Source organism: Penicillium citrinum (assembly GCF_028827155.1).
Source record: "Penicillium citrinum strain IBT 23319 chromosome Unknown utg000003l:1.0-4596430.0:1.0-4598250.0, whole genome shotgun sequence".
Classification (NCBI taxonomy): Eukaryota; Fungi; Ascomycota; class Eurotiomycetes; order Eurotiales; family Aspergillaceae; genus Penicillium; species Penicillium citrinum.
In genome coordinates, this window is record NW_026622688.1 from 1,123,943 (window position 1) to 1,145,500 (window position 21,558).

General features: G+C 47.2%; 12 protein-coding genes across 12 annotated transcripts; 4 read left to right on the plus strand and 8 right to left on the minus strand.

The window, feature by feature from the left end:
• Positions 1-135: 135 nt before the first annotated feature.
• N7469_003662 (transcriptional coactivator p15/PC4 family protein) lies at positions 136-663 on the minus strand (the record flags this gene model as incomplete). Its single annotated transcript, XM_056642582.1, has 2 exons — positions 136-351; positions 433-663. 2 exons carry the CDS (start codon positions 661-663, stop codon positions 136-138), a joined length of 447 nt encoding a protein of 148 aa, XP_056501994.1.
• Positions 664-827: 164 nt separating this feature from the next.
• Positions 828-3,849, minus strand: N7469_003663 (uncharacterized protein; the record flags this gene model as incomplete). The annotated part of the gene is made up of 2 exons (XM_056642583.1): positions 828-3,261; positions 3,323-3,849. The coding sequence occupies 2 exons, from the start codon at positions 3,847-3,849 to the stop codon at positions 828-830; spliced, it is 2,961 nt and encodes a 986-aa protein (XP_056501995.1).
• Positions 3,850-4,389: 540 nt separating this feature from the next.
• N7469_003664 (PaaI family thioesterase) lies at positions 4,390-4,821 on the minus strand (the record flags this gene model as incomplete). Its single annotated transcript, XM_056642584.1, has 1 exon — positions 4,390-4,821. The coding sequence occupies one exon, from the start codon at positions 4,819-4,821 to the stop codon at positions 4,390-4,392; it is 432 nt and encodes a 143-aa protein (XP_056501996.1).
• Positions 4,822-5,272: 451 nt separating this feature from the next.
• Positions 5,273-8,387, minus strand: N7469_003665 (DDHD family phospholipase; the record flags this gene model as incomplete). The annotated part of the gene is made up of 4 exons (XM_056642585.1): positions 5,273-5,402; positions 5,479-6,693; positions 6,753-8,281; positions 8,379-8,387. 4 exons carry the CDS (start codon positions 8,385-8,387, stop codon positions 5,273-5,275), a joined length of 2,883 nt encoding a protein of 960 aa, XP_056501997.1.
• Positions 8,388-8,844: 457 nt separating this feature from the next.
• On the minus strand, positions 8,845-9,205 carry N7469_003666 (uncharacterized protein; the record flags this gene model as incomplete). Its single annotated transcript, XM_056642586.1, has 2 exons — positions 8,845-9,029; positions 9,115-9,205. The coding sequence occupies 2 exons, from the start codon at positions 9,203-9,205 to the stop codon at positions 8,845-8,847; spliced, it is 276 nt and encodes a 91-aa protein (XP_056501998.1).
• Positions 9,206-9,251: 46 nt separating this feature from the next.
• On the minus strand, positions 9,252-10,322 carry N7469_003667 (fungal specific transcription factor domain-containing protein; the record flags this gene model as incomplete). The annotated part of the gene is made up of 1 exon (XM_056642587.1): positions 9,252-10,322. One exon carries the CDS (start codon positions 10,320-10,322, stop codon positions 9,252-9,254), a length of 1,071 nt encoding a protein of 356 aa, XP_056501999.1.
• Positions 10,323-11,019: 697 nt separating this feature from the next.
• N7469_003668 (uncharacterized protein) lies at positions 11,020-11,418 on the plus strand (the record flags this gene model as incomplete). Its single annotated transcript, XM_056642588.1, has 2 exons — positions 11,020-11,302; positions 11,342-11,418. The coding sequence occupies 2 exons, from the start codon at positions 11,020-11,022 to the stop codon at positions 11,416-11,418; spliced, it is 360 nt and encodes a 119-aa protein (XP_056502000.1).
• Positions 11,419-11,421: 3 nt separating this feature from the next.
• On the plus strand, positions 11,422-11,876 carry N7469_003669 (uncharacterized protein; the record flags this gene model as incomplete). Its single annotated transcript, XM_056642589.1, has 2 exons — positions 11,422-11,647; positions 11,692-11,876. 2 exons carry the CDS (start codon positions 11,422-11,424, stop codon positions 11,874-11,876), a joined length of 411 nt encoding a protein of 136 aa, XP_056502001.1.
• Positions 11,877-12,395: 519 nt separating this feature from the next.
• Positions 12,396-14,599, plus strand: sac6 (fimbrin; the record flags this gene model as incomplete). Its single annotated transcript, XM_056642590.1, has 5 exons — positions 12,396-12,418; positions 12,503-12,713; positions 12,773-13,473; positions 13,527-14,509; positions 14,568-14,599. 5 exons carry the CDS (start codon positions 12,396-12,398, stop codon positions 14,597-14,599), a joined length of 1,950 nt encoding a protein of 649 aa, XP_056502002.1.
• Positions 14,600-14,956: 357 nt separating this feature from the next.
• Positions 14,957-18,071, minus strand: N7469_003671 (Sterol O-acyltransferase; the record flags this gene model as incomplete). The annotated part of the gene is made up of 8 exons (XM_056642591.1): positions 14,957-15,159; positions 15,230-15,353; positions 15,432-15,760; positions 15,841-15,872; positions 16,110-16,513; positions 16,569-17,242; positions 17,306-17,447; positions 17,511-18,071. The coding sequence occupies 8 exons, from the start codon at positions 18,069-18,071 to the stop codon at positions 14,957-14,959; spliced, it is 2,469 nt and encodes an 822-aa protein (XP_056502003.1).
• A 386-nt stretch (positions 18,072-18,457) lies between these two features.
• N7469_003672 (uncharacterized protein) lies at positions 18,458-19,532 on the plus strand (the record flags this gene model as incomplete). Its single annotated transcript, XM_056642592.1, has 3 exons — positions 18,458-18,702; positions 18,811-18,946; positions 19,017-19,532. The coding sequence occupies 3 exons, from the start codon at positions 18,458-18,460 to the stop codon at positions 19,530-19,532; spliced, it is 897 nt and encodes a 298-aa protein (XP_056502004.1).
• A 294-nt stretch (positions 19,533-19,826) lies between these two features.
• On the minus strand, positions 19,827-21,345 carry N7469_003673 (aminopeptidase P family protein; the record flags this gene model as incomplete). Its single annotated transcript, XM_056642593.1, has 3 exons — positions 19,827-20,027; positions 20,088-21,120; positions 21,185-21,345. The coding sequence occupies 3 exons, from the start codon at positions 21,343-21,345 to the stop codon at positions 19,827-19,829; spliced, it is 1,395 nt and encodes a 464-aa protein (XP_056502005.1).
• Positions 21,346-21,558: the final 213 nt, after the last annotated feature.

Here is a 21,558-nt window from a genome sequence, read left to right on the forward strand (position 1 = left end):
TAGAAAAGAAGAATTTATACCGTATACAGGGCAAGGCCCTTGAACACAATTCAGAACAGCTAGGAAAATCATTCATATAGCGGTATCGTAGAAATGGCGTTAACAATCGCACGGCCATGAGAATCCCAATCACTATTACGCCTCGCTTTCTTCATCGCTTGTGGCCTCAATGTTCTGCTTCGATGGACTAGATTCCTTGTCTTGCATTTCAATACCCTCTTCATCTCCATCAGCGTTCTGGCCGGAATACTCCGGTCGAGGAAGTGTTTCCCCGTGTTCCTGGAGAGCTTGTTCAATATCAGGGAGGAGTGAAATGAGAGCAGAGAATTGTTCCACTGGGAGAGAAATTCCCTATACACAGAAATATTAGCATTGCTGTGTTTTAACGAGGAGTAGGATCAGCTCAGCTTAGCTTAACTGTCGACAACATACCTTCTTTCCAGGAAGTTCTTGTCCATCCTTCTCATAGTATTCTCGCATATTGATCAAGACTTTGCCTCGGAATTTGGAAATCGTCACGCGACGCATTTTAGAAACTTCCCAGTATCGATCACCATTGCTATCGACCTTGCCCGATGGCTTGCCCTTGAAGTTTACGCGAGACTTCTTGGCCTGCGGATCTTCAAGATCCTGTTGATCGGAGGAGCGTTTGCGAGAAGTCATGATGATTGATGGTAATTTGCGTTATCCAGGAGATCCCTGATCCTGTCAGATCGAGATAATGATGATACTTGAGGATTTGCGCGAGGAAAGGTCGAATCTCTCAATTGCCAACGCGCCAACGCGTCAGATCACGTGAAGATAAGCACGATGGTGACATCATCCGTTTACAGAGTCAACACGCGCAGTCCCTGAAGCATAACTGAGAAGACAAAGCCTCGAGCTACAGTTTGCACTTGAAGACTGTCAAAGATCTTCTCGAGAGCTTCTCGACTGGCCGCTGCACCCATAACACTTGTAAGAGCTTGAGGAATACCTCTCTGAACGAATAATCGTCGAGCCTTGTCTCGCAGTTGAGTCTTTTCTTCCTCGCTTGGAGGGGCAGGCCAAGCTGCTAACTCTGCTTCAGTGGGAAGGGCATTTTCGCGAAGCTTAGTTAAGTACTCTCCGAGTGCATTATCCGATGTATGGGTCTCAATCATTGAGTCTTGTAACAAATCACGGATAGTATCAAGTGTAGGACTTCCGGGGCGTAGAATGTAGGACTTGGCCGCATTCAGTAGCGTACGACGGATATTCCAGGCAGACGAGAGTGTATAAAGTTCATTTATGACGGCAAATATGAGCTCAACGGCGATTTGGGTTTCGTCGGCTGTGATCGGAGCTCTTTTTTTCTGCACATTTTGGCTGGCGCTTTCCGAGCCCTCATCCGCTGCTGTGTCATCTGGGAGGACTGGTAATTGCGGTGACACCGCTTCTGTTTTTGATTCTGATGCTTCTAGATGATCTGTTGATACGTGCTTGGTCTCCTCTGAAGACGCGAGTGTTGATTCCGATGCCCACGCATTCTGCTCCACAACAGTCGAATTAACACTGCTACCAATATCACTAGGCGTTGATGATTTTGGGGCATCCTCTTTCCATGGATCAAAGGACGGAGTAGTGGTCGAGGAAACTGGTGCGTCCTCACTGGTTCTAGCAATCGAGGAGCTATCACTGAGATTCAAGCCTGTCGGAGAAGTATTAGCCCGACTTAGATCACCAGCCGGACCAGCCTTGGGCGTTAGATCTTGGCTCGTTCTCGATGGGACCTTTTGGTGCAGGGACTGTCGATTTGTAGAATTGGTTGGTTTGCGCGTATGTCCACCGCCAGCAAAGACGCCAGTAACACCGTCAAACATTGCCCGGCCGCCACCAGCGACGCCTTTAGGCGCATTTTGCAATGCTCCTAGCATGCCCTTGCCCATATTCTCAAAGGCACTTTGGCTTGGAAAGGAGAATCCAGATTTGGAGGCAGTCTTCTCAGTGGAACTCACTTCCTTCTCGAGGAATCGTCGCATACGATCGGTATCGGCAAGAGACTCATGCTTGACAGCTTCTTGGAGATATCTTTCTAACTCCCGGGCAAGCTCTTGTCTTGTTTTGCCCTTCCAAGCAGGCAGTGTAGGAAATTTATCCGAGAAACTTTGGATGAGATTCAAACGTGAAACTGTCTCCAACATTTCATGTAGGGACTGAAAATCGGCATATTTTCGGAATACCATCCAACCAGTAGACCTGGTAGAAGTCGGTTCAACTTGTAGCAGATAATCCCACGTAGGTCGTGACTTGATGGGTCCTTTCTCGCTTGCCGCTGAGTCGTCGTCCACCAAAACCTGGGCACCATGAAGACTTATGGGAGCCGGACCATCTTCTTTAGGCTTGGGACTAGGGGAAAGAGTGGATGATGGCTGCTCGGGTGTGGGAGATGACACTTCATTCGTAGCATTGCCCGCAATGACTCCAGGATCCACGTCATCAGTGCTAGATTTGGCAGCCCTTGGGCCAGCATCGTTTTCAACTGAATTGCGCGTTTGCTCGGGCTGATCTGGTTGCGTCACGTCAGAAGGTAGTAAGCTTTGCCCATCATGAGACGCAATCATGGCACTCAAACGTTTTGCTTCTAGCAATGCTTCTTCCTCCGCCCGATCTGTTTGCTCTGATTGACGACCCGGGTGATTCTCCTGTTTCGGCGCTGCGGTTGTAATTTTTGTGTTCTCTGCAGTCTTCGGGCCGGCCACGCCTTGATTACGCGCACCTTCGACGCCAGCATCAATTGCATGCATGATTTCAGATTCACCATCCTGAAGAAGATAGATTATCCATTCATTTATAAATTCAGGACGCGAGAGACTGGTCACTGTTGACTCAAGCACGACCCCGGCGAAGATCTCTCGTAGAAAGTCCCGGACAGGAGAGCAGCGGTATGCTTTTGCATCAAGATAATTCGACAGTATGTCATCTGCAATCATGCTCAACTTCTTCCGCTGCTGCTCTTCAGACAAAACATTTGCGAGGCTGCTCTCAGGGTCATTTTCGAGATATCGATCCACAATCTTCTTGGCATCATTAGATGGAGATCCCGTTACAGAATATGCGGCAGCCAGTTCATTCAAAAAAACAATAATTATAGACGAGGAGTTGGTGAGGAATTGTAGAAAAGTGTCTTCTGTCCGTTTATGCGAGAGATGGGACGAAATTGTTGTGATAAAATAAGTTAATGTCCTTCGACAGGACGCTGGAAATATAGAATCGCTTGGCAGAATTGGTTCATACCAATACCTTAGTCCTTTTGTCAGCCAATATTTGCTTTGAGAGGGAATGATTGTGCAAGGTTTCTTACTTGACATAGTCCTTGATGACTGTATCAGTGAATGTCCTCAACGCAGCAGCAGTCGCTGGCCGAAATGTTGTGAATTCCAGATCCGTCTCCGAAAGCTCCTCCGGGGACGTAGCCAAAGCACTCTCAGATTTTGAGTCTAAAGTATTTGGTCCTGAGCGTGTCGGCCATTCCAATAACCTCTGGGAAACCTCCAATGCAAGCTCCTTTCGTTTCTTCAGAGATGCATTCTTGTCTCCTTCATGTGAACCCCCCTCCCATGACGCATGCAGGATCACACCTGCGGCGATGCCGATCAACAGTAATCCCACACGTCCCAATATTATATAGGTGCCGAGCATTAACAAAGCGAATACACCAAGGAGTGTTTCGTTGCTAGATGTCGAAAGAAAGTCAAGGACATGGTCCATGAGCTCTTTGGCCGAGTTCTGGTTTGCGCCATCTTTCTTGGCCGTATCGTTCTGTATTGCGACAGGAGAAGCTGGGGTCACAGAGGGCGCGGCGATCGCATCGGCTTTGGATTTGTCCATAATTAGTCTATAACATTAGCGAAGAACCGATGCATGAGTTGAGAAGAAAGAGATTCACATACCTCCATGCCCCCCTTTTTCACAAGAGAGACCAGTCTACAAGTAATGAAAGAGGGAAGATCCACGGGGGTCCAGGAAGGTCGATGATAACCCCGGACGAGCCAGTTGGTCAGTGCGCCACAGCCACAAATTCACGAACTTCAAGTGGATTGGACACTTGTTTATACTTATAGCTGTTTATATTTGTACTTGTATTTATAGTGCAGAATTGATTATATTGCATAAGTATATTCATGAGATGCTCATACTATACAGTAATAAGTAATGCAGAATGTATCCGTTCATCATTGCCCAGTGGCCGTGGGAAAAGCAACCATCAGACATCTAAAGCTAAACAGAAAGGAGATTTACTCTCCGCTATCCGAGTGAATCCGGGCATTCAAAGTGCATGTGCGTCATGCCAGATGCAAAGAAGATTGCGGAATGATTCTAATATCTACAAAAGATTGCAAGATGCAAGGGGGGGACCCCGATTTGTTATCATCGGGTTCGGACATACTTGGTATGCGAGCCTTGAGCAACCAACACCAGTCCGGAATCAGTCTTCTTGGAGATCGAAACCGTCGTAAAGGCAAGTGATTTTCCGACTTTATTGGCTCGGCCTTCAATTTCAAGCCAGTCACCGGTTGTCGCGCCCGAGAGATAGTTGACATGGATATCAGTGCTCACACCCGTGGCATCCAGACCACATGAGGCGATAGCAAGACCACCGGCCCAGTCCGTCACGGTAGCAGAGAAGGAGCCATGTAAGCTGCCCTTAGAATTGAGTTGGCGAGGGCCGACCTGGAGTCGAGCTCGCATCACCCCGTGTTCAGCATCATAAACATCGACCTCGCTAAGGAGGAACTCGTAGATAGGGCTAGTACTGGTACGCTGCCATACTTTGCGGACCTGTTCAAGCTCAGCACTCATGGTGAATGATGGAAAAGAATGAAGACGATGAGTGAAAAGAAAGAAATGAGGGTGAAAAAGTGGAGGAAAGAAGGACAAAGCTCTTTTCGGCTAATAAGGCGCTAGTCCCAATTAAGAAGGTGATTAGCGTCAATCATGATATACCTACGATGTATGAATATCAATATATGGAAGAATACAGTATATATTAACAGTGGTTTAATAGCAAATAAATATTGTTGGTTATCGTGTGATAGTAATAACCGATACAATGTATCAATGCTAACAGGGGATAACTAATCTACATCTGGTACTATCAAATAGTAGCGGGGTACATTAATTATATATAACAAGATGTAACACAGTAGAGATATATATATATTCAAGAATGAGGAAGGTTATTGAAAGGACACCAACACATTACTGGTATATCACTAGTCCTAGTAATCAAGAGCAATTGTTCTATTCACATCTATACTTTATTCCGATGTCGTAAACTCCGAGATAACACCTGGGAGAGCATGAAATGGTTTACATCCTCGTCTCCCCAGTACGTGAGGTGACTGGCAATACTCGCGATGAGAGAAATATCGAACGCGCCCCTAGTACGTAAATTAGTAACTCGACCACAAAAGTCAAGGCAGAAGGGAATAACAATTAAACACGGGAAGTACTCACTCCTGGATACTATAGTCCACACGACCATTCGAATTCAAGCCACGAACTTTGGCATCTTCAAACTTGAGTTTTCGCTCTTGTTCCTCAATTTCCACATCATCAGCACTCTCCGAGTTCTTTTTATGACCATCCCGACTCTTCTGAAATCCATCGTAGAGAGTCTCCAGATCTGGCTCAATGAGTGGCTGGGGTTGATCAGAACCGGACGAGGAATTCTGTACCGAACCGGATTGTGATCGTTTATGACCTGATCGATCATTCCCTCCAGCATTGACAGCAGAGGAAACTTCCTCGGCATTGAGTCCCAGACTGCGATTCAACAAACTACTCGCAACACCCGAGGTAAAGTTACTCCATAGAGAGCCCACACTTTGTCCCATACGTGATCCAATGATGGAGAGACTCTGTCCAGACTGTGTCCAGATGCTCTTTTTCACCGAAGGAAGGGGTTGGGGTTTGAGACTGGCCATCGCTGGGGATATAAGAGGCTCGAGGCGATAGCTGACTGGGTCAGAGGGATGGAAAATATTGTACAAATCGCGACACTTCGGCGCAGAGATAATAGCAGAGTTATCGACAGGGCCACGGCCAGCGTGGCTCTGTGATTCCCGCTTAGAAGAGTTGAGTGATTTGAGAGCTTTTGCATTGAAATCGATATCCAGGGCACTTTGTCGTTTTCTCGTTCCTAGAGGTGAGTATCCGGCAACGGTCTTTCCTTTAAGCATTTGAAACAGGGCGATCGGAGATCCCAGACAAAAGAATTCCTCGCATTCAAAGTTTAACTCGCTCGTTTCATCTTTCCGTTGATCGGAAATGTCATTACTGCCATGTGATGTAAACTTTGATGATTTGGGTGCTTCGGAAGTATTTGGCTGGTGGCAGAGGATATCAAAGAGAATTGCACTTCCCAGAGAATGACCACAGAGGCTGACTGTGCCTTTAAACGATGGATTTCGCTGCTTATAGAGCCCAAGGATTCTGTTGCATTCTTGTTTGACGATATTAGATATATGCTCGCAGTACCCACTTTGGTAGAGAAGCACGTCCATAGCCAGATCGGAGATCAGATTTCGCACAGCTGGAACACTCTCAAGCGTGATATCTGCTAGGCTAGGATATGCATCATCATCGACGGTGTCAGCGTCGGTAAGGTCAAGTTCTTTCCGATTCTGTCGTACTCCACGATAAGGGAAGTCGAGAAGATGACGCCAACAGCTACAAGACGATTAGTTTGGAGCAACCAAAAGAGAGTGACAGCTCAGAACTTCGCTTACACAGGGAGAACTTGGACACGACAGTTCCCATCTCGGTCCGCAAAGGCGGAGTTCAATGCCCGCAGATCAGGCGAGGCCTTGTAGACAGTCTTTAGTGTCTTACGAAGCACATTCACATCGTGTATGAAGTTGATACTCTCCAGTCGTAGACCTAGCCGTTGTCCAATACCATGGGTGACAAGAATGAGATGATCGACTTCTCGGTCTCGATCCTCGCCATCAACTTCTCTCAAGTCCTCCATCTCTTGCTCTTCCTGCCTACGAGCTTGCTCTTCCAGATCATCCGGATTTTGTGGCTCACCCGCCAGAGATGACATTTGTCGCTCTAATGTCGACTGTGGCCGTCTCTCCGTGGAATCAACATCCTTTGGTCGCTCGATTCCCTCCGCTTCCCTGGACTGCGAGTCGACAGTTTGCGAGAAGCTAGGAGTAGATGTATCCGGGTTCAAAGCACCAGCTATTTTCTCTGCAGGCTTTCGCTCTCGATCTCGAAGATCCGATGTCTCTCTCGGGCGTTTAGATTCAACCGAACCGCGGACTACTTTAACTCCTGGAGCACCGCCCAGCTTCTGATATACAGTGGTACTAACGCGGGACATGAAGTCATCAGTAGTAACCCATGCCGTTGAAGCATTTTCATAGGCCACAATTCTATTCATGTAAGCCCCAAATAGGCGATATTGACGAGACTCTGTTGAAGACGAAGAAGGTATGCTTCCGGTACCCCGCGGGCGAGAAGATTTTGTTGCTTCCGGGGCTCGTGATCCAGGTACATCTGCCTGGGAATCTGTATTACCATCTGTACGGTCACTAGTTCGATTATGTTTCGCTGACGACGTCGGTAGAGCAACGGAGTTGACCTCTGTAATATCTGTCCTCCACGGCCGAAGTTTCAAGTATCCCTCCTCCAACTGAGTTGCGAGATTTTCCTCACATGGCTTCATGTTTGATCCATCCTGAATCAACCAAGTCCCTCGTCGAACTTCATATACAGGTCCAATCCAATAAGCCGGACTTAACTCCCGTTGTTCCACATCTACGTCGAAGAGATAATCCTCATTGACAGCTACCTTCGTGGAAGGCTGCTTTGTCTCCTCTTTCCGTGTCTGGTTGTTGCCTCGGGTATCTTCGATCTCGATAAGGTTCTGGAAGGTAGCTTCGATCGATTGGGAGTCCTTCAAAGAAAATGGAATGAATTTCTTGGGTGGAGGTAATGGTTTCTGGTCAGGCTTCTTCTGGTCGTTCAACGAAGGTTTCCGTTTAGGTGAGTCCACAGCATAGTACCATCTCACTTTCAACGGGGGACAGTCAGGTGGGTAATGGCGTTGGCCCAGCTTATGCCGATGTGTCACAGTATGATCCTCCCCTTGAGAGCGCTGCAATACATCGGACCCCGGTGCATGGTCTGCAGTTTGAGGAGTCGAGCTCCTAGGCGTATTCCAGGGAGAAAAAGTCCCCAAAAAAGATTTCTGGTCATTGCCCGCCATGACCGTTGGACGTGCCCGTCTCAGGGCGACGTAGCGAAGCAGCTTGACCGACAAACCCAAGAGTCTCTTAGTCCAAAAAAGACCAGAGAGATACTCAATCTCAGTAAATTAACATCCAGGATTCGATCAGAAAGGCTACTAAGGCCATTTAAAGTCGAAAGTGGGCAATGTGGCAGTTTCAGGCGGGATGTTTTTGAAGCTGGAGAGATCCGCATGATGTAATCGCGGCTAGCATGTGATCTCCACAAGTCAGCGAGTGTCCAACAATCTCCAGTCGCAAATTAATCCACTCTCATCACCTGCTTGAAAAGTATCCAACCAGCCAAAATAGAATGGGTCATCTTCTCCAAGTGAAGATGTTGGGAGGAGTGGCGTTGACTCTGCTGATTCGTGGCTTTACTTGTTCAACGTAGCCTTGATCACCTGTGCGACGTACCGCGCATCTCGACTTGCTGAAGACTTTTCGATACAGATGTCGTGGGCCTGACACAATAAAGAAAGTATTTCTTGCTCGGTGCTCTTTGGACCACGAAGTAGATTGCAAGGTTTCTTTTTTAGAGTATTAACTGCTAGGCAAAGCACCATGCAACCAAGGAGGAAATCGTTCATGGTAAAATTCGTGAGCATCCAACGTTCTCGATGGAGCTGACCTCCTTGTGAAAACTCTCTGTAGATTCGATGAAAATACTGACCAGTTGTTGGCCGGCTTCCACACAGGATTTAGTGCTGAAGGGATCTCCTCGCACCATGTATTTGCGGTGGAAGACACAAAGACTCTTGAGATAAAATTCTAGTCATGACATGGAATGGTGGATCTGATATAGAGTCGGCTAGAAGACGAGTTCGTAGACTGTCCGGGATTGTTGTATACATACGACGAATTTCACCATCGAGCTGGGCGATTTCGGTCTCTGATTTCTCGTCGAAACTGAGGGTATCCCGACAGACCTTACTGAAGCTATCCATTTGGCGGTCCTTGGCAATAAACAACAGTATACTAATGGGCTCATCTTCACTGCGCGAAGGAGGCAAGGCAATGGTATCCTCGGTCGAATTCAGAGTCCACAAGATTCCTCGGCGATTGTGTATCACAATTCTCGAGACAGATATTACTGGGCAGTCCCAGTTGGAATGATACCATCAGGTCTACCTGTTTACACAGCGCCCAGAAACGTCGCCTCATTCCGCCTTCAAATACGGTGATGGATCCTAGAGAATCTGGGTCTCGATGGTATCCCATCTCGTATGCCATCCGTAAAATCATGCCAAAGATTGCACCGACTTCTCGGGATGGATCAAGACTTTGCATATTGATAGTTTGTGCATATAGTGTCAATGCTTCTAGCACATACTGTTGTGGACGATGATACTCACCTCTAATGAGACATTTTCCGGCTACCTCTTGGAAATGGCGGACATCCGCCATGGCATCTTCTCTAGTCGTTGGGGCAATTCCAGCCATTCCTAGCACCATGGTAGCTGCAGAGCAGATCGAGAAGAGTATTGATAACCAGAGAGGATTAGAGGCAGCCGGGTCTTCCCAAAACGCACGGTATTGGTGTTGAAATTGAGTTGCATGGATGAACGGGATGATAAATGCTTCTCCTTGGAAATAGACAGCAAGAAGCCGATCGACTTCAAGTTTGGAAGGCAAGTAATGTGAAATGATCATTTTCATGGGATAGTTATTTGCGGAGCCAAAGATAATTATATCTCTTCTGCAAGGTGAAGCTGATGACATCCCTATTTGTCCAGACTCAGGGAAGTAGTCATGTTGGCCTAGAGCAGCCTTGATACCGTGAATGTCATCAAGGATCACGGACCAATGAGTAGAGCCAGCATTTCTAGTTCCAGGTTCGCTATCTGCAATATGAGCTGGAGTCCGCGGATCGGAATCATAGGAACTATTTATCTGAATATCAGAAGCTGAGCTCTTGGCTGTTGACGTGGTGGCTGAGCCTTGAATTAAATCCCTGACGAGCGACTCTAGATGAGCAAGCCGATCTTCCGCTGTGCTGGTCTGGGTGGCATCAGGAGAGGAACACTGGTACGAGCACGTGTCTGCTTCTCTTTTCTCACGCATGAGCTACATGGTTTTTGACGATCACAGCGAAGCTTGGCTTTGCGGCATTGAAAGCACACCAGAGATTCACGGGGCCGTTTGGAGGGTTTCGCAACGGCATAGACATCCTTGCGAACTCGAAATTTCCCAGTTAGGTTAGATAGTCAGACATTTCCTACTCAAAATTCCGGTAGTTTGACCTCGGTGGTAGCTACTATTTCTCTCATGCAGAATGGGTGAAAGAAGTAAGACCGGAGTCGACATGGTCATGGTGGTTGGGCGACAGTCATGCCCCACATCGAAAGATGGCTTCATCCCTTGAACTGGCATAATGTTGGGCATTCAAAGCCCAGCAGAACAAGAAAAGGACTGGATTTGAGAAATAAGTGAGAGCCATTTTCTTCTGAAGCTGTTGCAATAATTGCTCGAGGTAGAAGCAGATCAATGTTGTTGAATTTCCCTGAAAGGAAGATCAACTCGGCCGATCGAATTTCCATTTTGGGCGATTTCGGCGTTAACAACACTGGAGATTGTATCAACTTCATCATCTCGTAGTTAGACCAATGGAGAATTGAAGCTATCTCCGAGTGTACATTATGGATACTTTTCGCTCCATCTATAACTATTGAAGAGGCCAGAACTTCCTATTATGATGGATATTTAGACTACACGAATAACAACCCTCCTTACTCAATATCCAAAAGCCAAAATCCCCAATATGTCGAACGAAATCGTCTTCATTACGGGTGCTAGTACTGGCCTCGGATTGGAAACCGTCAAAGTCCTGATTCGGTCTTCAAAGACGTATACAATCTTGCTCGGAGGCCGAAGCATGGAAAAGGCGGAATATGCAGTGCGCCAGCTGCGAGAGGAATATCCTACGAGCAGTAGCATTATTGTACCTGTACAGGTGGACATTGAAGATGATGAGTCGATTCAGAAGGCGTATAACTATATTAGCAGCCACTATGCTCAAGTGGATGTATTGATCAACAATGCAGGTAAGGCTACTGTGAATCACCCATGAACTCAATGGGTAGGGTTTATCAAAATCCATATAATTGACAAGAACACAACAGGCACTCAATTAGACCAGCAATGGTATCTCGGCAAATAGACGATGCGAGAGGTATGGAATCGGTTGTGGGATATCAATACAATCGGCACTCACATCCTCACCTATACCTTCGCACCATTACTACTCCAATCGGCTGATCCTCGACTCCTCTTCGTCACCAGCGGAACATCTACTTTAGCTGAAAGTGACAACCTAGCTCTTCGGTTCAATCAGCCTCCCAAAAAAGGGTGGCCTAAATCGAGCCTCATGATTCCTGCCTACCGGGCCAGTAAAACCGGCATGAACATACTCGGATCTTCAAGGAGGATGGAGTGAAGGCCTGGTGCATCGCACCGGGATTCCTTGCTATGGGAATAGGCGGTAATTTGGAGATGAACAAGCAGATGGGAGCAATTGACCCGGCTGTTGGTGCGGATTTGGTACGGGATGTGGTGGAAGGGGGAGAAGATCAGCATGTTGGGCGGGTCATTCGTAGGGATGGGGTGCAGCCATGGTGATGGAGTCGAACAATCATTTACAATACTGTATCTGTGTCTCTATATTGCAGTCTGTATAGAGATACTACCTCGTAGGAATACAGTATGTTGTAGAAATAATTTAATGGTTTGTCTTTTTTTCTATGCAGCTCGACGTCATTCGGACAGGCAACAAGGCTGTATTTATATGTATTTGTAAAACAGATAAGATACAGATAGATACTTTATTTTATTCCACTTTAGCTAGGAGATAGAAGTATCCCTGCTGACGCGGAGTAACAAATACAAGGAAATTACGTACTGTGGCTCATCCGGACCCCACTTCGTAGTGTTGCCTCTTCTTGCACTGCCCAGCACTCTCTTCCCTACCCAATCCTGTCTTCTTTGACAGATTTCCCCGTCTGCCTGGAATTCCGCTATATCTGATTTCATTCAGACTAGGGAGTTTCAATCCCTCTTTACCTCTTGAATCCCCTGTCCCGCCGAGTCCAAGCTGCTATACTGCTTGCGCCCGAACCCGCTTACCCCTCCACATTCATCATGAATGTCCTCAAGCTTCAGAAGTGAGTTAAATACCACAAGAACTTTGCAAGCGCAATGACCCAAAGGCTCAATTCTAACCGCGTGCGCTGTTTATCTTAATTCAGGCGATTCCCGCAGCTTGACCAGGGCGAGATCTTCTCTCTCCAGGATGCGTTCCGCAAACTCGATGTTGATGACCGGGGTTACCTGGACGAAGCATCTGCGATTAAAGCCACTCAGCAGTCAGAGCGACAGCCTTATGATGTGGTTCGCCAGACGCTGAAGGGTGTTGAGTTGGATAGCTCCCGCCGCGTTGAACTCGAGGATTACATTGATGTATGTGGCTTGGATTTAGGGGTGGTTCTGGGGTTAATAGGAGCTAACTATTGTATCAGCTGGTTGCTAGATTGCGCGCCGGACCTGCCACTGGTGCTCCAGGAGCTTCCCCCGCCGCTGTGATCCAAGGAGCTGGGGCCGGTGCTGGCGCTGGCGCCGGCGCTTCCCGCCATGTCTCCAAGGGCAGTGTCGGCGGTAAGATCCACGTCCAGGGATCATCATCGAATGTCACCCACACTATCAACGAAGATGAGCGAACCGAATTTACCAGACATATCAATGCTGTCCTGGCCGGCGATCCCGACATTGGCGACCTTCTGCCCTTCCCCACCGACACCTTCGAGATGTTCGATAAGTGCAAGGACGGTCTGGTGCTCGCCAAATTGATCAATGACAGTGTGCCTGACACTATTGATGAGCGTGTTTTGAACAAGGCTGGCAAGAAGATCAAACAATTGAATGCTTTCCACATGACCGAGAACAACAACATCGTTATCAACTCCGCTAAGGGCATTGGATGCTCTGTCGTGAACATTGGAAGTGGAGATATCATTGAGGTCCGCGAGCATTTGATCTTGGGTCTTATCTGGCAGGTCATCCGACGTGGTCTGTTGGGCAAGATTGATATCAAGCTCCACCCTGAATTGTACCGTCTGTTGGAAGAGGATGAGACTCTTGAACAGTTCCTGCGTCTGCCTCCTGAGCAAATCCTTCTGCGCTGGTTCAACTACCACCTGAAGAACGCCAAGTGGGACCGAAGGTATGTCATTGGAATTGCGGCGGGAGTGAAGGCAAATTCTAACTATTTTGCAGGGTAAACAACTTCTCTACTGATGTGAAGGATGGTGAAAACTACACGGTTCTGTTGAACCAATTGGCGCCGGACGTTTGCTCCCGCAGCCCCTTGCAGACCCAGGATCTGCTTCAACGTGCTGAGCAGGTTCTGACCAACGCGGAGAAGCTTGATTGCCGCAAATTCTTAACTCCGACATCCCTGGTTGCCGGTAACCCTAAGCTTAACCTTGCTTTTGTTGCCAACCTCTTCAACACTCACCCTGGCCTTGACCCAATCACCGAGGAAGAGAAGCTCGAGGTGGAGGACTTTGACGCAGAGGGTGAACGTGAGGCTCGTGTATTCACTCTGTGGTTGAACTCCCTCGATGTGCAGCCGGCAGTCAACTCTCTCTTCGATGACTTACGGGATGGAAACGTGCTCTTGCAGGCGTACGACAAAGTTATTCCCGGAAGTGTGAACTGGCGCCATGTGAACAAGCCACCAGCTTCTGGTGGTGAGTTGATGCGCTTCAAGGCGGTCGAAAATACCAACTACTCCATTGAGCTTGGAAAACACAACGGTTTCTCTCTTGTCGGTGTCCAGGGTGCCGACATCACTGATGGCCAGCGAACCCTCACTCTGGGACTGGTGTGGCAATTGATGCGCCGGGATATCACCCGTACACTGTCTGCTCTGGCCCAACGACTAGGCAAGCGTGAGATCACCGATGCAGAGATGATTCGCTGGGCGAACGACATGTCCAAGAGCGGTGGCCAGTCCTCCGCGATCCGCAGCTTCAAGGATCAATCTATTGGAACCGGTCAATTCCTGCTGGATGTCCTCAACGGTATGAAGAGCAGCTACGTCGACTACGACCTCGTTACCCCCGGACGAACAGACGAGGATGCCTACGCCAACGCCAAGCTTTCCATCAGTATTGCCAGAAAGATGGGAGCCACCATTTGGCTGGTACCGGAGGACATTTGCCAAGTTCGTTCTCGCCTGGTCACCACATTCATCGGTAGGTTCCAGCAGGATACAATCATTTTACCTTTTCCAATTACTAATCTTGATTATAGGTTCCCTCATGGCTACTCACGAGAAGATGTAAAGGCGAACATTACCATCTGTCATTCTTCACATATCCACTTATTTCCCTACGAGACTTCACTGTCTCCGCGAAGATTAGCTACACCAAATAAGCCAAGTCACTGGCCTACCAATATCTGTTACCTACGTTTTCTTTCTGTTGATGCATGTATATCTGATTTGGATCATGGCGAACGAGAGGACTGGCTCGAGACCAAAAATTCCAATGTTATTTCCATGAAGATTGATTTGAGTGGATTTTGTAAATTAAGTGCTACGTAGAATAAAGCCACCAGCGAAACCACCAGAGACAGTTACCATTCGCAATCTACTCCCACCCAAAATGCTCAAAGCTCTTAATTTTGAGACCTGCAATATACTAAAGATATTGATTAAACCAAGCAACGGCCTGGGAAAAAGCAGACTCTTTAGCAAATCTCAGCACTGGCTGCGAAATGTCCGCTCTGACAGCAAATCCATGTTCGACGCCGCTGAACAAGTTGATCTGATACGGCTGCCCAGTCTTAGCCAGTATTTCTTCGGACTCGTGTCTTTTAGACGTAGGGAAGATAGCGTCCGTTTCTGCAATATACATCAGCCAAAAAGGTCCTTCTCATAGTCTCATTTTATAATCCAACTCGAACAAACTTACCAGCAGCAGAAATCGAAAGAGGACCCTTGATAGCCGCCAACTCATCCGCCTCGACAAAACTAGGATGAGCCACGTAAGAAACATCCACACCACCAGGCTGGAGTAATCGAACTGCATATTTGGCCTAGATATCATATATTGATTAATCCCATTTTCACACCAAAGAAAGATATATTCATGGACATCCCATTGCAAAACTTACACCAAAGCAATATCCTACCGCACCAATACGCTCACATCCTAGACTGGACTTCATCTCTTGCAAGACTGCTTTCACGACCGGTTCCACACGATCAGGAAGATGACCCGGAGGACCTTTAAGCCAATCCATGAGATCAAAGCCCTCGGGACGGTTTATTAAAGGGACTGGATCGCCGTGGAAGAGATCAGGCATGACGACGAAGTATCCGTTGGCGGCTAATTGGTCTGCGATTAACTGGGCATTGATGAAGCGGTGGCCGATCACGTCGGTTAAGAGGAGGATTGCTCGTTTCGTTGAGTTATCTTTAGGGTATGAGAAGTATACCTCGACTGTGATGGTTAGTATCATAACAAGTGGGGGACAGAAGTACTCTTAAGGCAGCCATGAGGTATAGATATCTAGGACATACCATCGCCGATGTTCTTGATTTGACCACTTGCACTGCCTTCATGTTTTACGCCAACAGTGCAGCATGGGCCAGGCGGATTAGATGCCATGATGGTTGATAGTGATTTGAGAGATGTGAATGTTGAATGTTGGAATGTAAGACGAGAAGTACTTTTGAATGTCCAAACGATTCGGTGACTTCAGAGTGGAGCACGCCAAGCCGCGGGGTCATCCCGAAGTATAAAAATGGATTGATTTGATATTGTCAAAGATAAAATAGTAGTAATGTACTAGATGATCAAGTATAAACTGCAGAGCAGACTAGGCCCTGTAAAAATGCCCAACCAAAAGAATATATTCCCAACAAGCTTGCGGTTGCGCATGAAACGAGTGCGACTCAGCGAGACGAGTGGAAGTTGGGACATCTGGAGAATCAGTAGATATCCCCGGAGACGGCGGAAAATGCATAACATGATGAGTTCATGAACACAAGCCGATAAGAAGAAAGTGACCAGGCTGGCAGAGACACGCGAAAGATCAAACACGCTAATCGAACTGTGATAAACATGCCGAAGTAAGAAATTATGCACAGGCCGGTTCCAATCACGGGCAAATTGATCCCAAGAGACTGAATTCCACCAGTCGGCATAGAATCCACGATCGGCGAATCGAGTGATTTCTGCCAGGGCATTTAACTATATTCGAGAAATGAGCTTGATGAAGTTGAATGAAGGGATGGAAAAGACTGACCACACACTCCCAGATAACATAAAAGGCGAGCAAATATTCCATCATGAAAGGAAAGAGTAAATCACTAAGGACCCAGGGAAATTCTTGAAGACGTTGTTCAATCGTTAATCCATCTTCTTTCATGCGTAAAGTTGACATGACAACTGGGTAGATCCAGTGTTGAGAGACAACAATCATCACAACAATGGTCCCGAATGTGGCCGCGGTTTTCTCAAAGACATAAACCCAGTTAATCCGTTCTGTTCGCGGATATTCAAGTTCATATACCACGGTTGGTAGTGTGATATAATCACAGAAGTTCCCGAGGGTCAAATTCCGCGGATATTGACCATTAGGAGATGTGCTTTTGCCTTTGAGTGCTTCGGTCAACAATCCAATCTCTTGCTCCAGCAGGGACTTAATTGAAGCTATCTGCCCCGGCTCCAAGGGTGTCCCATTTTCAATCGTTCCGGCGAGTGCAAGGAGATGATCGGTATCATGAGTCTTATGGAGTTCTTCTTTCATGTCGATAGAAAGTTGTCGCAGATCTCGCTGTTTCAAACTGGTAATTTCGGACGTAATGCCCGGATTTACGGCAGATGAATGAGCCTTGGACTGATTATGTTGCTTGCTTTGCTGCTCTAATCTGTATAGACGAGATATCAGGATATTTCGCTTGCGATAGAGTTCGGATACTAGTGCTGTTAGTAACAGTCCTTCCTAGGCATAATCCAAAAGGGGAGTGAACATAGCCATACAGTAGCCATTATAAGAGGCATAACTGTGCTGCTTCATCAGCATAGTAAGACAATGCAAAACCGTAAACACGGTATGTGTCCAAGGCCAATCACGGTGGTATGTCCACCATAGGAAACCAGCCAGATATGCCGTTTGCCAGATCTGATTCAATTCTCATCATTAGTATCAGCCATTCAAGACTTCAAGGTATCCACCCCCCCTTACATTCTGAATGATCCAGCCCAAGCCATTCCAGTGGAAGAGACCCTGTAGCAACACCCGCTGCAATCCTAGACAAAAGACCGTACACCAGCAGAGAACAAAGTCCGTCAACCCAAGCACTAATACATCCTTATGAAACATAAGACGGACAATCTCATTTCGAGCCCAGATTGTCCCATGTGCTCTCCAATTATTAGCAGCCACCTTCACTAACAACATAGCCACCCCGAGCCAGAAAAGCGTGAAGAAACCATGGAACTGGGATGAGCTAAAGCTCGGATTCTCACGATCAAAAGTACTCCGCTGGCGCGTAAACTCCAGGTCTCGAAAGCGAAAGCGAGGTTTTTTAGAAGTATGTGATCTGTCTGTCTTCAAATTATGATGAAGTACCTCCTGGAGCAATTCAGTATCTTCTGTTGTTAAAAGATATCGGCCCTCCAGGTCAGTCTCTTCCAGTTCGATCGGGAGTCTCGGTCGTCTTGTCTTGTCATCCAGCTTATACGAATCGTTGTCTGGACTCGTAGTTGATATGTGCTGATCCTTTCCCTCTTGAATTTTCTCCATATTTAAGGCTGAATCCTGTCGTTGCCTTGAAGATGTTTCTTATACTTCCGAGTGGAGTCGAATCGACCGGTTTGCGCGAGATCGCATATGACGTAGCTCAATATTTCCCAAAAACGAGTTAAAATAATCTGAAAAATAATAAAAAATAATGCAATCTCATCCAAAACACTGCGAATATCCTGCAGAATGTCTCTCTTCTCTTTGTCGACTGATTTGAAGGCTGTTGGTTTGCAAATGGGGAAAATGGCTGCTCCGACGGAGTTTCTCTTGGCGTTTCCCTCCGACTTGCAACTTCACCTCCAACTTTCACACCTTCTTAACTTCCCTTCTTCACCTCTCCCATTCAACGAAATACTCCTGTCTGAGTGTAGAGTCACCAATTGAAAATGGATACTCCGCAGGTACAAATTCCAGGCACGGAAAAGTCAGACGCGCAAAATAATGCGCTGAATGTTTCTAGCCCCTCCAATGAGGTCGAGATGACCGGGGCTCAGGATGCGCCCAATGCTACAACTACTGATCACATTGAGGAGACGCAAGCTGGTGACAACTCTATGATTGATGCGCCAGCTGAGACTGACAACGAAGCTTCTGTGCCCGCAAAGAAGAATGTAGGCTTCAAGTTTCTCGAGTAAGCAAAGGCAGCAACAGCTCTCTCTTTTCTCGTCAAGGCAGCTCCCAGCAATCAATGGCTTTGCCACAACTGCCGCGATGGGTATATTAATTACTGATTGATCAGTCTCCTGGCTTCTCCAATTGTCGAAATTGTCATTGGCGAAGGTGATGATGCTACCACTCTCACAGCCCATCAAACACTCCTAATCGAGTCGCCTTTTCTCTCCGAGTTCGTGGATGAATTTGAAACCTCAACCCCAGTGAGTATCCATTCTAACAGAATATCTGTGTCTCTGTTCATTTAATTCTGCAACATACTAACGATCACAGCGACGCATTTCCCTCCCAGGAGAGAACGTCGAAGCCTTCGGATGTTTCCTCCAATTCCAATATACCCACGACTACACCGTGACAGAACCAGAAAACCCTACCTCCCAAGACCTCAGCCAAACCGACACTACAGGCGAACAGCTCCTCAGTCACGCCCGCGTCTATACTCTAGCCGAGAAACTCGGCGTGCCCGCTCTGAAACGTCTTGCGCACAAGAAAATCCATCAAGTAAATGGTACACCAAGTGGAGAACTTGCTTATGCCCGCTACGTCTACACCAACACGCCGGAAGACGACATCATCATTCGCAAGCCCGTTGCTTCATACTGGGCGTCTCAGAGCCATGTACTTCGCCACGGCATCGAAGAAGAGTGGAAGAAGATCTGTGTCGATATTCCGGAATTCAGCTATGATGTCTTGACTATTGTTCTGAACAAAAGAGAGAAAACCAATCAAAACGAGGCAGAGAGTACGCCGCGAGGCAGGGGGACTAAACGACTGCGCAGCGAGAAATAAGTCAAGAGATTGATTTCTGTACCATTTGTGAGTATGAAATGATACCATTTGTTTTGAAGAGCATATTATACAATCATCATGAATGGCATGGTGCCGGGCTACAAGGCCAATTGATGCCAACGCAAAGATCTCTCTTTCTACTTCTACTTTACAGTCTGATACAAAGTTTGAACCCTAATTTGACGGCAACCAAGGTAGAATCAAAGTAAAAAGTATTGACTAAGTGAACACCAGGCTGATTCCGAAAGTGCAATGTACGCATAATTGATCTAGACCAAGAATCTGCTAATTTATTTACTGAGCAAGACTTTCAACTTCTTCAATGGCCTTCGGGGCCGTGGTCAGATTATCATGACCATCCTTGGTGACGTGAACATTATCTTCAATGCGCACACCTCCAACACTCCAATACCTCTCCAGAACAGTGGCATCAATGTATTTACCCAGTTCAGGCGAGTTTAAAACAGGGTCAATAATGAAGCGGCAGAAGTAGATCTATTAAAAAAGATTAGCAAAATTTTCTATCTCCGACTCAATGCCCAAAATTCAACTTACACCAGGCTCAACGGTGATGACCGAACCCGCAGGGAGAATTCCCCTTACGCGCAGGTATCGGAACATCTTGTCGGTATCTTCATAGTTGGGATAACCACCAGTATCATGGGTATCCATTCCCAGATAATGGCCCAGACCGTGCGGGAAGAAAGCCACACTAACACGTTTCTCAAACAATTCATTCTCATCACCACGAAGAATACCAAGCTTCACCAAGCCCTTAATCGCAACACGGTGAGCATGAGCATGGACATCATCCCAACGAACACCCTCCTTCAGCATCCCAATACACTCCGCCTGCATCTGGAGGACGATCTCGTAGATCTGGCGGGTCTCAGTGGGGAATTTCCCAGTCAGAGGAACGACACGAGTGATATCCGCACAATAAGTCCGGTATTCACCACCAGCATCAATCAGCAGATTACCCTTACGCTGCTTTGTGACCTGATCAACCAAGAACTCATCATTCTTCACATAGTGGAGCGTAGCACCGTTCGCACCACCCGCAAAAATGGGGTGATAGGATTGGTCCGGACATCCATTAGCAATCAAAGTATTCATCCATGCGGCCTCGACCTCGCGCTCATTCTTCGCTGTCCGAGCAGCCTTGAAAACAGCGATGTGACCCTTGGCCGAGATATCATTAGCCTTGCGTAGTAAGGCAATCTCATACGTATCCTTCACGACACGAGCATCACCAATGACCTTCTTCAGGACGGAGAGATTAGTCCGGGCGAAGCCATCGAATTTAACTCCCTCCGAGACCTGCTCATCGATACCAAAAGCAACCGTCTTTCCGCCTTGAGAGCTGCCAATCTTCGCCAAAGTAGCATTGACATCAGTTGTGTACTGGACGTGATCGACGTCATAAAGTTTGGCTGCTTCTTCGAGAGATAGAGGGAGGCCGGACCAGATGACGGAGTCAGGGTCAATGGGAGGAATAAACAAAGTCAACTCGTCGGCCTTGACATCGTAGACCATGGACGCATCGGGTTCAGGGCAACCAGTCAGATAGAAGAATGGACGACGTTGTCTATACATTGTTATCAATCAATCAATTTTCGAGCCAGCCAGTGTCAAAGTTAGGGAATATATACCTGAAATGCATAGCCTCGTCACTATCCTCCATCATTCGAGTTTTTTGAGCCTCAAGATAGATAGCTCCCGCATCGCCTTGAGCTTGTAGAGCCTGTGCGACTCGACGGGCATGGGCTTTACCCGGATACTTGGCTGCGAGAATGGCATCGACAGTAGCCATGATGGACAGTGTTGATTGAAAAGAGAAACAAGAAAGGAAAAGAAAAAAGAAAGAAAGAAAGAAAGAAAAAAAACTGACAGCTGCGGAGATGGAGGCGGGGCAGTGGAGGAACGGCGGCTCTTTCGGTTGCATTTGCTGCGGGGCCGGCCTAAAGAGGAAATCGAAGGATACGCGCGGCTACGAACGTATAAAAGTATACAATAGTGCAGCAGC